Source organism: Lynx rufus, unplaced genomic scaffold (genome assembly GCF_022079265.1).
Source record: "Lynx rufus isolate CCGP_SWC_20201006 ecotype Redwood Valley unplaced genomic scaffold, mLynRuf1.p SCAF_1, whole genome shotgun sequence".
NCBI classification, from domain to species: Eukaryota; Metazoa; Chordata; class Mammalia; order Carnivora; family Felidae; genus Lynx; species Lynx rufus.
The window spans coordinates 235,799,763-235,812,418 of record NW_025814823.1 but is presented as its reverse complement, the minus strand read 5'-3'; the positions used below and the strand labels follow the sequence as shown (position 1 = coordinate 235,812,418).

General features: G+C 48.6%; 1 protein-coding gene across 3 annotated transcripts in view; it reads left to right on the top strand.

Moving 5' to 3' along the window:
- Positions 1–12,656, top strand: part of ICE1 (interactor of little elongation complex ELL subunit 1) — a 56,508-nt gene that overhangs the window by 42,505 nt on the left and 1,347 nt on the right. For 2 of the 3 annotated variants that reach the window (XM_047094242.1, XM_047094259.1), the window contains 4 exons: positions 1,097–1,257; positions 4,395–4,585; positions 6,843–6,949; positions 12,511–12,609. In XM_047094242.1, the coding sequence (XP_046950198.1) occupies positions 1,097–1,257; positions 4,395–4,585; positions 6,843–6,949; positions 12,511–12,609 (558 nt within the window). Of the gene's footprint in view, positions 1–1,096; positions 1,258–4,394; positions 4,586–6,842; positions 6,950–7,609; positions 9,003–12,510; positions 12,610–12,656 lie in introns of those variants that run through there. The other variant, XM_047094251.1, reaches the window with a different exon arrangement.

Here is a 12,656-nt window from a genome sequence, read left to right as displayed (position 1 = left end):
TGCCAAACAGGGTAAAAGTCTGTGTTTGCTGGCTCAGCCACGTTGCAAAACACTGGCAGTTTCTTATAAAATTCAAATACTCGCTTACCAAATGACCCAGGAATCCCACTCGTAGGTCCTTGCCTAACAGAAGTAGAGACATGCGCTCACTGGACTGGCTCGCGGTTGTTCGTAGCATCTCCATCTGCAGTGGCCCGTGGCTGGAAGCCCACATCCCTCAGCAGGTGAAAGAACGAGTGTGCTACATCAAGCAGTTGACCACTGTTTGGCCACGCAAAGCGAGGGACCACTGATGTGCGTGGCAACACGGGTGAACCGCAGAAGCATTCTGTGGAGTCAGGGAGCCGGACGGAAAGGAGTGCGTGCTGTCCGAACCCGTTCGTACATATTTGAGAAAAAGCAACTCATTGAAAGTGACAGCGGATCAGAGTTGTCTGTATCTGGGGCTAAGTGACGCACTGGAAAGGGTCAGACCGTGGGAATTTGGGGTGACGGAAATGTTCTTAAATTGATTGCGGTGGGGGCCACGCAGATCCATTCATTCACCAGACCGTCTGCTTGAAAAGGGTGCATTTTGTTGTGTGTGAGCTGTACGTGGCTTAGGTTGATTAAACAAAGCCAGATGTGGGCAAGAGCATTCACGATAGAAGATCATCCTCCGCAGTGTATAAAAACGTCTCTCCAAGTCAAAAGCCTTTTATAAAAGTGTTGTACCGGTGAGTTCTGTCTTACAGATGCATAAAAACTGGCCTGAAATGACACTTAACAAACGGGAAGGTTCTAGGGTTGGGGAATCTGGAGAGAGCGGTTTGCCTTGGCTTCGTGTTTTGGATTCCCTGGCTCTTTTCATAATTCAGTGGTGTTTCTGAGCTGTCATGGTTCAGATGTAATTAAGGAAGGTTTGCCAGAGCGAAGGGTTTGCGGGAGAAGGAAGCAGATTTTGAAATAACTGCGGCCGGGGCCTCTTCGGGCTCCCTCCCTTCACTGTTCGGAGGCCTTGCGAGGCACAAGCACAATTATTAAAATTTGTTCTTAGCTTGTAATTTATTCATTTGATCAGATGTAAAGGTTTATTGTCTGTCTGTCTTTCTCATAGATTTTCCGGAATCAGAAAAATTGACTTTGTTCATTGCAAACATGTGGCATGATATATTTATTTCCCAGTCGGTGATTAATAAAGCAATGCAGCTGGTTGCCAGGCAGCGTGCGAAAGGAGAGGTTCGGAACTGTCTGAGAGCGTTCCTCAACTGGGAAAAGGTGAGGCTGGCTTTTACTTATTGTCATAACCGTGCTCGTAGATCTTACGTGAATGTACTCACTCGGGTCGTACTCGTTCATCAGCATTTCAGAGACATTCCTCTTTGTATGAGATCCTTTAAAATACCATCTTAGCCCAAGCTTATGCGTTTAGTTCGGGAAATGTGCACGGGCCAGCTTGGGAAGAAGTGTAGACTTACGTGTTGTGTTGATTTAACAAAAGTTTCTTCTGTCCACTGGCTTACGGCTGATGAAGTCCACGTGTGTGTGTGCAGGGCCCAGAGGGGCTGTCTGCAGTAGGCACTTGGAGAGGCAAACAAAATGGTGAGGTGAAAAATTTCAACTCCTCGTTTTGATGTTTTTCAATCTGTACTCTCTTTTTCTTTTTGGTTGATGGGATTTTTATTTATTTAAGTACTTTGTTCCTATGTGTTTATTTGGTAACTGAGTGCTAATACGGCATCTAGGTTGGTATTCCTTTATGTAGAGCTTTTATCGAATGAGAATCCCTGGACGTTGAATTGCCGGTGGGAAACTCGAAGAGATGTCGAATTCAGTGACGGGTTGACTTTGGTTTGTTTTCAAATGACTGCGTATTAACATCCTCTTAACATTATCGTGGCTCATGCACGTAGTGGAATTTTATATGCCGTTTCGCTTTCCTTTTTGGTACTTTTTGATATTAATATTCGTTAGACTTCTATTTTCTTATGAAAAGTACAGGAAAGGGCTACAAGTTAAGGAAATATTTAAAAGCAAGTCTGTTATCGTCTGCTTAGCAACTTGTCTAGACAAAGCAGAGTGTAGTCCTGGGAGGCATCATCAGATTCCCATCAGTCACTGAGTCAGAAGGGCCCTTCCGTCTCCTGCCATCGACCGCGATGGCCACCGTCACACCCCCACCCCCAGGTCCCCCGCGGGGCCACGTGCCTCTGCCTGGTCCCCCTGCTTGTGCACTGGAACCTGCTCCTCTGGCCTGTTCAGGATGAAACCAGATACGGGTGATTTGATGATAAAAGACATTCTTTATGAAAAAAGCAGAATTTTAAGAAATGTGTTTGCCATATATCAAATAAAAATATCAAGTCCAGGGGCGCCTGGGTGGCGCAGTCGGTTAAGCGTCCGACTTCAGCCAGGTCACGATCTCGCGGTCTGTGAGTTCGAGCCCCGCGTCGGGCTCTGGGCTGATGGCTCAGAGCCTGGAGCCTGTTTCCGGTTCTGTGTCTCCCTCTCTCTCTGCCCCTCCCCCGTTCATGCTCTGTCTCTCTCTGTCCCAAAAATAAATAAACGTTGAAAAAAAAAATTAAATAAAAAAATAAATATCAAGTCCAGGGTATACAAAAACGAGTAATACTTGGGGGAAGAATGCCATTATAGTACAAGACTTGCAGATTTTCTCTCTCAGAGAGACAAAAAGGAGTAGACGCACTGGAATTCATTAATACGTAAAGTAAACTTGAATGAAGAATATTAATTTTTCTGTTTGCCTATAGCACAGGTACAAACCCATCATGAATTTGGTTACGTGAAAACCTTAATTCTTAAAAAGTGAAGATTCCCGGGGCACCTGGCTAGCTCAGTAGGTGTTAAGCATCTGACTTCGGCTCAGGTCATGATCTCGCAGTCTGTGAGTTCCAGCCTCGAGTCGGGCTCTGTGCTGACAGCTCGGAGCCTGGAGCCTGCTTCCGATTCTGTGTCTCCTTCTCTGTGCCCTCCCCCACTCATCTTGAAAGTTGGCATATACGATCCTGGACAATTGGGGAATAAGGAACACAAAAGTAAGATCAGTGTTTCGCAAGTCATTGAAAAGGAAAACCCTTCATACCAAGGATCTCTAGTTTTGGGAAAACTTAGACTCACTAACATAGTTTAAGTGTTTTCATTATTAAACCGATAAAGTGGCTGATAATTATTTTAAAAATTAAAAATCTGAGAAGCAATCTGAAAAAAAAAAAGAATATAGCTTAAAAGGTATGAAGCAGTGAACAAAAAGAAAACACATAGAAGAAAAACACATTGCCTTTAAAAAATAGTAACAAAACAGCTCTCAGGTCAGACTAATGAAAAAAGAGAAAAGGGAAAATATTGAAGATTTCAAAACGAGAAAGAAAATAGAACTGCGGTCGTAGGATAAAGAGTGCAAGAAGACCACTAGCCACAACTATGGTGGCAGATTTGGAAGCCAAGGACGGTTTCTAACGAAATAAACAGTATCAGATTTGGTTTGGGGGCAGAACACTTGAAGAAACAGCTGTTGTCAGCTAACGTTTATAGAAGAGGTGGAAAAGTTGATGTAAAACATAAAAAGCATGTATAGGCTCCCCCTGAATTTTGCTTCACCTTATAAAGAACCAAGTTATTCTAGTCTTTTGCAAGTATAAGAAAAGATTGAAAGCTTCCTATTTACCGTTGATAACAAAACCCAATGGAAAATAGGACGAGAAAGAACAAGTTGTAAGTCCACTGTTAGGTATTTATCCAAGAAGTTGAGTTAACGTCCACACGAAGACATGTGTGTTCTCGCGCATCGCCTGAGGCCGGAATGGCCCCGAAGCCTGTCAGTAGGTGAGTGGATAAGCACACTGGTCCGTCACGTAATGGAGAACTGTTCAGCAGCAGGGAGCGTTCAGACCGCCAACAGGTACAAGGACGTGGGTAAATATCAACAAATGCAGGCAGGTGTGAATGAAGCCAGGCCAAGGAGTCCAGTACTGGCTAACTAAATTGTATCAATTTCTGTAACAAGACTGATATCTAGGGTCAGGAAGATGTTAGAATTTAAAGGACTTTTTTGAAGTTAAAAAAATGTTTTATTATAACTTTTTAATTCTTTGCTTTGAGGTAATGACAATTTGCATTTCTATCTGGATTGCAGCTGCTCTGTTTTCTACCTGACTGGATTCTGCGTCCTGCCCGGAGCGTTTTTTGTGGCCTACCCACCACTGGTTTATAATCAGCTTAGGACAAGTATTATAACTAAGATAAACGTAGTTCCTTATTCCAATACAGCTTTCAAAAGGTGTCTTAAAATTAAATGATTATTCATGGGATGCTTGTTACACTCGAGATTACAAATGAAAGGTGCTATATTTGAAAGTCTAAATTGTATTTTGTTTTTTTCCTTTTTCGTTTGCTAGAATGCTCCTGTGGATGTGGGTTTCATGGTTTCTAAGCTGCTTTTGACCATACAGCTGTGTCCAAAAACAGAATTCCAGTCCAGTGAAAAATTTGGTGAGGATTTGAGTGATAACACTTGGGAGTACATATTTGCCATTGACCTGCTGTGCTGCCACCAGAAATGGATTTGGACACATGATAACATCATAAGGTACGGCCGTTTCACTGACTCAGAGCCGGGGTGTTGGATTGGAAGGTAGTCTGTTGAATGGTTGCTGAATTTGGTTGGAGCAGATTTTGCTGTTGAAGGCAGTGGAAACATGTACAAATGACATTTTGATTTGGGTCAGAGTTGGAAAACTACCCTTGAAGGACTCGTATTATCGTCACATGTCTTTGCTTTGTTTTTTTGTGGTGCCTGTGACTTCTTCCCCTAGATTGTTTTATTACCACCTCTGTCCCAAGGGGAAAGGAATCTCCTGGAGGAGGGGTGTGGGCTCGCTGGCATAAGCCGGCATGCGGAGCAGTGTCCACCGAGGGAAGTGCTCAGCCAGTAGCGTAGGATGAAGTGTGACGATCGTATCTTAACCTTCAGATACTTGGGGAAACCCACGCGAACAGGCAGAGTGAGAGTCCAGATTAGCGGCTCTCCTCACCTGGCCTTTCAGGAGAGAACGGAGTCCCAGGCATCTGTTTTATGTAACAAATCTGCCTTTCTCTGGGCTTGGAGAATTCTGGCACTGGCAGCGTGCCATCTTTGGGAGACCGGGAGGTGGGGAAAGGAGAAAATAGCTGCTCAAACAACTGTTCTTATCAGATCTTAATTGTCTGGGGACCTGACTTAGAAAGGCTAAGGGTTTGGGGGGTCTTTTGATTTTATTTAATTAATTAATTAATCTATTTATTTGAGGTGATTTATTTTTGAGAGAGAGAGTGAGAGTGTGTGTGTGCGTGTGCTTGCATAGGGGGGTTGTGTGGGGGCGGGGAGGGCCCGAGGGAGGGGGAGAACCCCAAGCAGACTCTGCCCTGTCAGCGCAGAGCCCAGTGCAGGGCTTGTTCCCACGAACCATGAGATCATGACCCGAGCCAAAATCAAGAATTGGACACTTCAACCAACTGAGCCACCCAGGCGCCCCAGAAAGGCTGGTTTAAAGGAGTTTATGACCCGAAAAAGGATTCACAAAGGATTGATAGTCCGTATCCTGGAGATACTTGCATGTATTCTGTGGGAAAGTGTACTCTCCTTTTTTTCTCCTTAACACTAGGGAAAGATTATACTCCTAAATGTGAAACAGTAGGGAATTGAACGATGGTACTTCTGTATAACGAGGTACGGCTGTGTTAAAATACACAGCTACAAACGGATGCTAGGGTAGTGACATGATGGCATCTCACAGTCCTTTGCTGACAAGTAAGGAAGTGACAGCCGTCTGCCCAGTGCTGTCAGGAAAGGCACATGGGCCTCCTGTGGGCCTCATCCCCTGGCTCTTGGTGGGAGCCCAGTGGGCAGGGTGACCGATGAGACCACTGGAAGTGGTTCTCACCAGAGGTCCTTTGGCCAGTGCCCCCCCGCTGGGCGTGAGGACAGGGTGTGGAAGGCCGGGATCTCTGCCTGAGCAACTCCAGTCCCAGAGCCCTAAGCGCTGTGGTCACCCTCCCCAGGTTTTTACGTACATGCACGTGGAGAAGCATGTGGAAAGAAAAATCTGGAATTAGTGGAGTAACATTCTCTGCAAATGTGCTATTTGGGGCACTTTTAAGTTACATTATTCTCCTGTGTGTTGTCACTCAGCTTTTCGAATACTACAAATGCTATGTAAGAAGGAAATCGGGTTTTGGAAGGAGAGAAGGCAAAGAGGAATTGGCAGTGTTTCAGTCAGTAGAAAGTTTTGACAGTGTGGTTTTCTTGAGCTCCGTGCTCCTCCGAGGACACGCTAGGCTTCTGGGAAACAGAGGCCACGCGCACGTCTGGAGGGTCCCAGTGAAAATCCAGACCCCCACCGCCGCCAGTTCTGGGACCTGGAGACCTTGTTCAGCTTCTCCACTCAAAGCCTTGTGAAAAGGGCGGAAACAGAATCAAGATGCAAACATAGCTATTTGTAGCCTCTTTGAAGCCAGTGTGGGCAGAGACGCCCCGAATAGTTGGAGAGTGTGTGAGCCTCCCGTGACTGTCCTCATTTTAACCTAAAAAGTTACATCTTCAGAAGTCCCTCTTCTCCGGCGCCTGGCTGGCTCACTTGGTAAAGTGTGTGCCTCATGATCTCAGGGTTGTGAGTTCGAGCCCCACGTTGGGCATAGAGCCTGTTTTTATAAATAAACAAATGAAATTTTTTTTAAGAAGTCCCTTTTCTTGACTAATTGTCTTTTATGGGCCAGTTTCAAGTTGTTGATATCTGAGCGGTGACACACATATGTTCTTTTCCTGCACATGCACATGAACACGCACGCGTGCTGTTACTGTTTTGTAGTAAAGAGCTGTGGCCCGTCATGGATAAGTGGATAAAATACCGAAAAGGACATGCAAACATTGCATATACTCCCGACATTATTATAGCATCAATTCTGAGGCTGATTGGTGAGTTGTCTGTTTTATTAAGCCTTTTCTTGTTATTGATCGTATCTTGGTAGGGGAATAAAGGTATAATAATACACGTTGGGGGAAACTTGACCATAACGAGTGACTTTATCACCATCACAGTAGATATTTTCTCACTTACTCTCCTTACTCCTACTCTTACAAATTCTTGTTTTTTCCCACTCTGCCAGAGATGAAGTTTTCGTGCCAGTATATTTTGTGTATGACTGAACGTGTGCTTCTCAGTTCGTACTGTTCGTAGCCGCACAGGCACACACTGCCATACGCCAGCCGGGGCACAGAGTTGCTCTAAAGGACACTCTGGTCTCATTTGGTTCCTGAAAGTCGGCTGCCTCCCCGCCAGACCCCCGGGTTCTTTCCTGTTTGCCTAGGCAGGGTCACGTCCTGTGGTGCCGTGACTGGGAACCAACTTTGTTTTCCTCCAAGCTGATATGTAGGAATGAAAATCGTTGTGTAAACATATTTTAAATGAGGCATCTCAGATAAGGAGGACCTCAGTGGCTTTTTGGTTCTGCTCCTCCCTGTCTGCCACAGATTTTTATTTCTTAGTGTTACTCACTTTTTCCTCTTTGCCTCATCTCTGATGAGGTGCTCTCTAAGCCCTGCGGGATTTACGTGATGACATCTGTTACCTTTCAGAAGGCTCTCCTTACTCGGAACTGACTTCTCTGTCTGCAGCATGTAGCATTGCCCCCCGACACACAACAAACAAGGTTCGTCTGATAACCTGCATTGTAGCCCCTCAGATCCTTGAAGGTACTTCCTGCGACTTTCAAGTATCTCTAGAGTTGAATTATTTAGAACTTCAAGACAGTACCGCTCAAAAGAAGGTTTGAGAGTATTATTTACGTTGTCTAAGTAAGTCTTCTACTTAGAGCTGTCTGTGGCTGCTTTTGTTACCGTCTCAGCAAGAAGGTATTCCTGCTCTGTATCTGCTTCACATGCAAACCTAAGAACCTTGCGCTAAGTAAATGTGTAAAATGGTTCAAGACGGCAACCTGCTTTCAAGGAAGACTCTAATTTCACTGGAAAGGACAGAAAATACACTTGGAGTGAAGTGTGCGAGCCCGGAGTGATTGCCCGCGACCGTGGAGGAAGAGAGCCACCTGCAGAGATGAATAAGGCGTGGGTGGTGGAGGGGGCGAGCGGCTCCGTGGGCGCTGCCGCCACACGGGCCCTGCAGAGCCCCTCCCTGCAGGCCCCCGGGACAGTCCGTGACAGCAGGAAGCAGGAAGGACACGAGGGCCAGGGGGCGGCAGACGGGCCGTGTGTGTGTCTGCACATTCTCCTTTCGGTAGCATCTTCTCTTACAGATGTTCATAGTTTGAACTGATTTATTTTAAACCGAGAAACCTTCTTGAAGAAAAAATTAGAAAAAGATGTTAAGTCTATAAATACATATATCAACCTCCATAAAGTATCTTTGGATTTTGAAACGAACACGAAACTTTTTGAAGTCAACGCTTACAAAATACTGTGTGATTTTTGCCGCTGTTGTTGCAGGAGGTTGTCCATTTACACACTTGCTGGTTGTGACGGGAGAGGAAGCGGGCGTGGGAGAGCGGAGGGCTGCGCTTCTGGTGGCTTCCGTGCGGTCCCCGTGCACCTGTGGTGGAGGGTCGGCCCCACACGTGCTTCGCCCCTGAAGCTGGCTCTCCGGAGTCCGTGCCTTCCACCTTTGGCCGGTCGTCCAGATTCCCTGAGAAGCTTCTTAAAGAATATGTGTACACTCACATAATTAAGCCATATGTAATGAAGTTACATAAGCTAGGAGTAAACGATGACGTGCACTTAACAGCGTTACGGGATGAGATGATAACATATAAACACATGAGTGTGATTCGGAGGATGGATAGCTAGGAAGTGGGAAGGGTGAAAATGAGCGCAGGGTCGGGCCTGGAGGGTTCTCCTCGGGTCTGCAGACACCCGGCGTAGCCGCCGCAGCATCCCTGCCCGAGGCGGGTGTGGGGAGGGCCGGCGGGCAGAGGCCGGTGCCCGAGAGGGCGGCTCAGCTTGGCCAGCTCTGGTCGTCTGTGGGCGCCGAAGCCGTGGCGCTGGGTGATGGGGGCGAGGGGTGGGGACAGAGGCGGGTGAGGCCTGTGTTCTAGAACTGCAGAGCTCTGAGAAGTTGTGTCCGCGCCGGATGTGCACGGACCCCCTGCACAGCTGTCCCATTTGGAGTTTGAGCCGTTTCTGAGAGGAAACTCCATTAGAGAACCTTCCTGCAGTTTCTGAAGCTGACGCTATAGAATTCGGCACACAAACTGGTGAGCCGTGATTTTCCTAATAGTGACACACTCATCATTCAAAGAATAGAGGAGTCGTCTTTATTTTTATTTCCAAATTGGCAAAATCCCAAATGAATTTTCACTCCATGGGAAACCCAAGACGCTTTCTGTCAGAACAGCCCGGGGTTACCTGACGTTGGATGGGGGGATGAGCAGTGCTGTCCGCAGGTGGTCGTACATGATTAGTAAGTGGGGTTTCTTCTAACGTGCTCGAGTGATAGCGTATTAGAGCATTTTGGGGAGTGTTTGGGTTGTTCTAGATCAAGGGGGATGTGGAGAAGTGCTAGAACCTGCTTCAGTCTGCTCATTTCAGGGCAGCGGTGAGGCTAGGGAAGGTCAAGCCCTCGTCTGAGGTCCCTCGGTGCTGAAGGTGGCCGAGCGGAGACAGAAGTCTGTCTGCTGCTGGACTCGGTCGAGTGCAAAGCCATGTAGCACCACCTTTGCCCCTAAGAGCTGGGGAACCCTCCGGGGCCCACCTGGTATTCAGCCTAGAAGCCAGGGGAGCACTGCCCACATCAGGCGTTCGCAGGCCAGGCTGAAGTAGCCTCTGCTTGTCCATTTCCACCCAGCCTTTTGCCAGGCCTTTCTTTCACCCTTTCTTTGACGTCGCCTCAACTCCTGTTTTCCGTGGCCTGCCCGCACCTGCAGACTTGAGGGAACCCTGGGGGGCTACTCGGTCACCTTCCCCGCAGGCCCCCAGCTGCCTCCCTCATGCTTCCCTGAGTGCTGGGGGCTGTTACCTTTGACAGCGAGGTGAACTCCGTGTTTCTTACCTGTGTTTTCACGTGGCCGAATCCCCTGGACTCAGGTTCCTTCTGGGGGGACTGTTTCTCCCGTCTGTAGGGCAGATTTGTCTCTCATCTTTGTTCTCGTGCATTAAGGTCTTTCCCCCAAGCCGCCTACCTCTGACTCATGATTACTGATCATTTGATCCTTGAAAGTTCCATTAATTTAAAGAGCTTATAAAATCCAGTCCATTAAGTACTTTTAATTTAAAGAAAAGGGGCCATTATATTATCTGGGAAGACATGCGCATCCCGGGCTGAGCGAGCCCGTGTCTGTTTGGCACACGCCCTTCCCCCTGCTCAGGTGCCACGTGTATGTTGAGCACCCCTAGGAGATGGCCTCAGAGGACAGATGGGGGCAGACAGCAGTTTGATCTAATTGGAAGCAGATAATTGAGTGATCACTGATTGAAATCCTGATCTCTAAAGTACATTACTTTTCAACCTCGGTGAGAGATTTCCCTGGAATTATCCAGATGTCTATAGTTTCATCCTGGATTCGAAATTTTCCAGGCATCCATCCATCAGTAGGAATTTATCGAGCTGTCTGTGACAGCATTTGGGCTGCACGCAACCAGTACTGAGTTGGTTCCTGTAGGAAATGCTAAGTGATGAAGGTTACTTCAGTGTCCTGTGTCTCAGTTTCTCCGTGTTCAAGATGGCAACGAAGCTGGTGGCCTGGGTTCGTACATAGATACAGCTGAGGGTGTGTGTAGAGTTGAGAAAACGCAGACACAGAAGAGTGAGATTACAGGGCGAGGTCCTAAAAACTCAGGAAAAGGACTTGGATAAAAGGGCATCCAAGTTCGTCTGGAATCCCCTTCCTGTGAGAGAGGGGGGGCGGAGAACACGAGGCCGCACCTGGAGGGAGGGAACGGGGTTCCACCTCGAAGCAAGCCCACCTCCAGGACCGCGGAACACAGGAGGGATCCGGGTGGGCGGGGCTAGGCGCGTGGCATCATCGCGCTTCCTCCGCCTTCAGCGGGATGTGCCCGCCCCCCCCCCCCCCCCCCCGCCCCCGGGAGGACCCCCGGGGTTGTCACTGCAGGTCCTACTGACTGGGGGAGAGCTTCCGTTAGCACTTAAAGCCAGTAATGATAAACCGGTGTTAACATAAATGACATTCTCCGTGGAAAGTGGTTGCCAAACAAAACCGACCTCGAGGAGAACGGTTAACTTGCTGCAGATCCTCTTTTCTGCCAGGATCCGGGGGCCTGTCCGCGCTGCACCGGGCTCTTGCAGTGGGTTTTTTGGTTGAAGTGTGTAAAGAAAATCCGGCTTTGTACGGAGCTCCCGAGTGTTTTAATAGCCCTTTTAGATCATTGTGGATATGCTGGGACACCACGTAAAAATTCACAAGTGCCGACTCCCTAAACGGACGGAGTGGGGTCTGAACCGTCACCAGGGGGCCTTCCTGCCGCATCACCCGCTGGTCACGGGTCCTGAGGGCTCCAGGGCGACTTCATAAGGCGCGCTGCTCCCTCGGAAAATAGTGATTTGCACAGATCTTCCAGCCGTCAACAACATCCAGAAGACAGACATTAATATCGTCACAATCTCATCAGAGAAGTCTTAAATTTTGAAGCTGTCAGGCGCAGGATGGCTGGTGGAAGTTTTTCCAAAATTCTAATTTGGCTTAAGAGCGCACATTTTGTCACCGACAGCAGTGATAAATTTCCTCGCTTTATTCGTTTTTGAGAAGAGGTCTGTCTGGGTCCGAATAGCTGTAGGTTGTCAGTCATTCGGCAGAGAAATGTGGGCGTGTCTCGGAAGAGCACAGCCTCCCTCCCGGTTCAGGCAGCCCCCTCGGTGCGTTGCCCCGGCCCGAGCCTGGCCAGGCCCCCGGTGTGCCGTGTGCCCCCCACACCCACAGCAGCTTACGGGCTGCTGGCCGGGGCAAGAGTAACAGTTGGTGCTTCGGAGGGGGCATCGTTCCGCGAAAGTAGCTGTTTTGACCGGGAGCTCCTGGTGGCAGCAGTGGCCCCCTTGCGGCCGCTGCCGTGACTGGTGCCGCGGACCCAGTCGTCCGATCTGCGCTGGTGTTGAGCCTGGGTCTTATCTCAGCATCGGGAAGGAGGCAGGTCGCCCCTTAGTCCACGTTGTTCCGCTGTGAAAGTCATTTGGACCCTGGGGACCGTGCAAACCACGCGCTCCGCTGAGCTCCCTCTCGGCTCCCTCGGCGGAGAAAGCCGCACGTGCGTGCCGCCCTCGTGTGACCGGAAGAAGGGACGGTTAGTCATCCTGGCCACCGTTGCCCCCACCCCCCAGGGGCACAAGGGGCGCTTTAGGCGTCCCGATGCTTTCCTGTTCCGCCCGCTCTCGGGTGAGGACAGGGAGCCGTTTCAGCTTGAGGGTCCTTCACCTTAATGTGCGGAACGGCATGAGAGAGAAAACGTGAATTTTACATTCTCGGGAAAAGTTGTCCTGTAACCAAAGACCGTTTACGTTTCGGTTTGTTTCCCCCCAGGTCGGTTGGGCCAGTTGGGCTTGAAGGAAGGGTTCCCGTCTGCTGTGAAAAGCATCAGCTCCGTTATCGGCATGTTTATTCAGCATGCCCAGGACGAAGGTAGGACCCGTGTCCGCTGAGATTGTTCTGAGTCCCTCGCGGCCCCG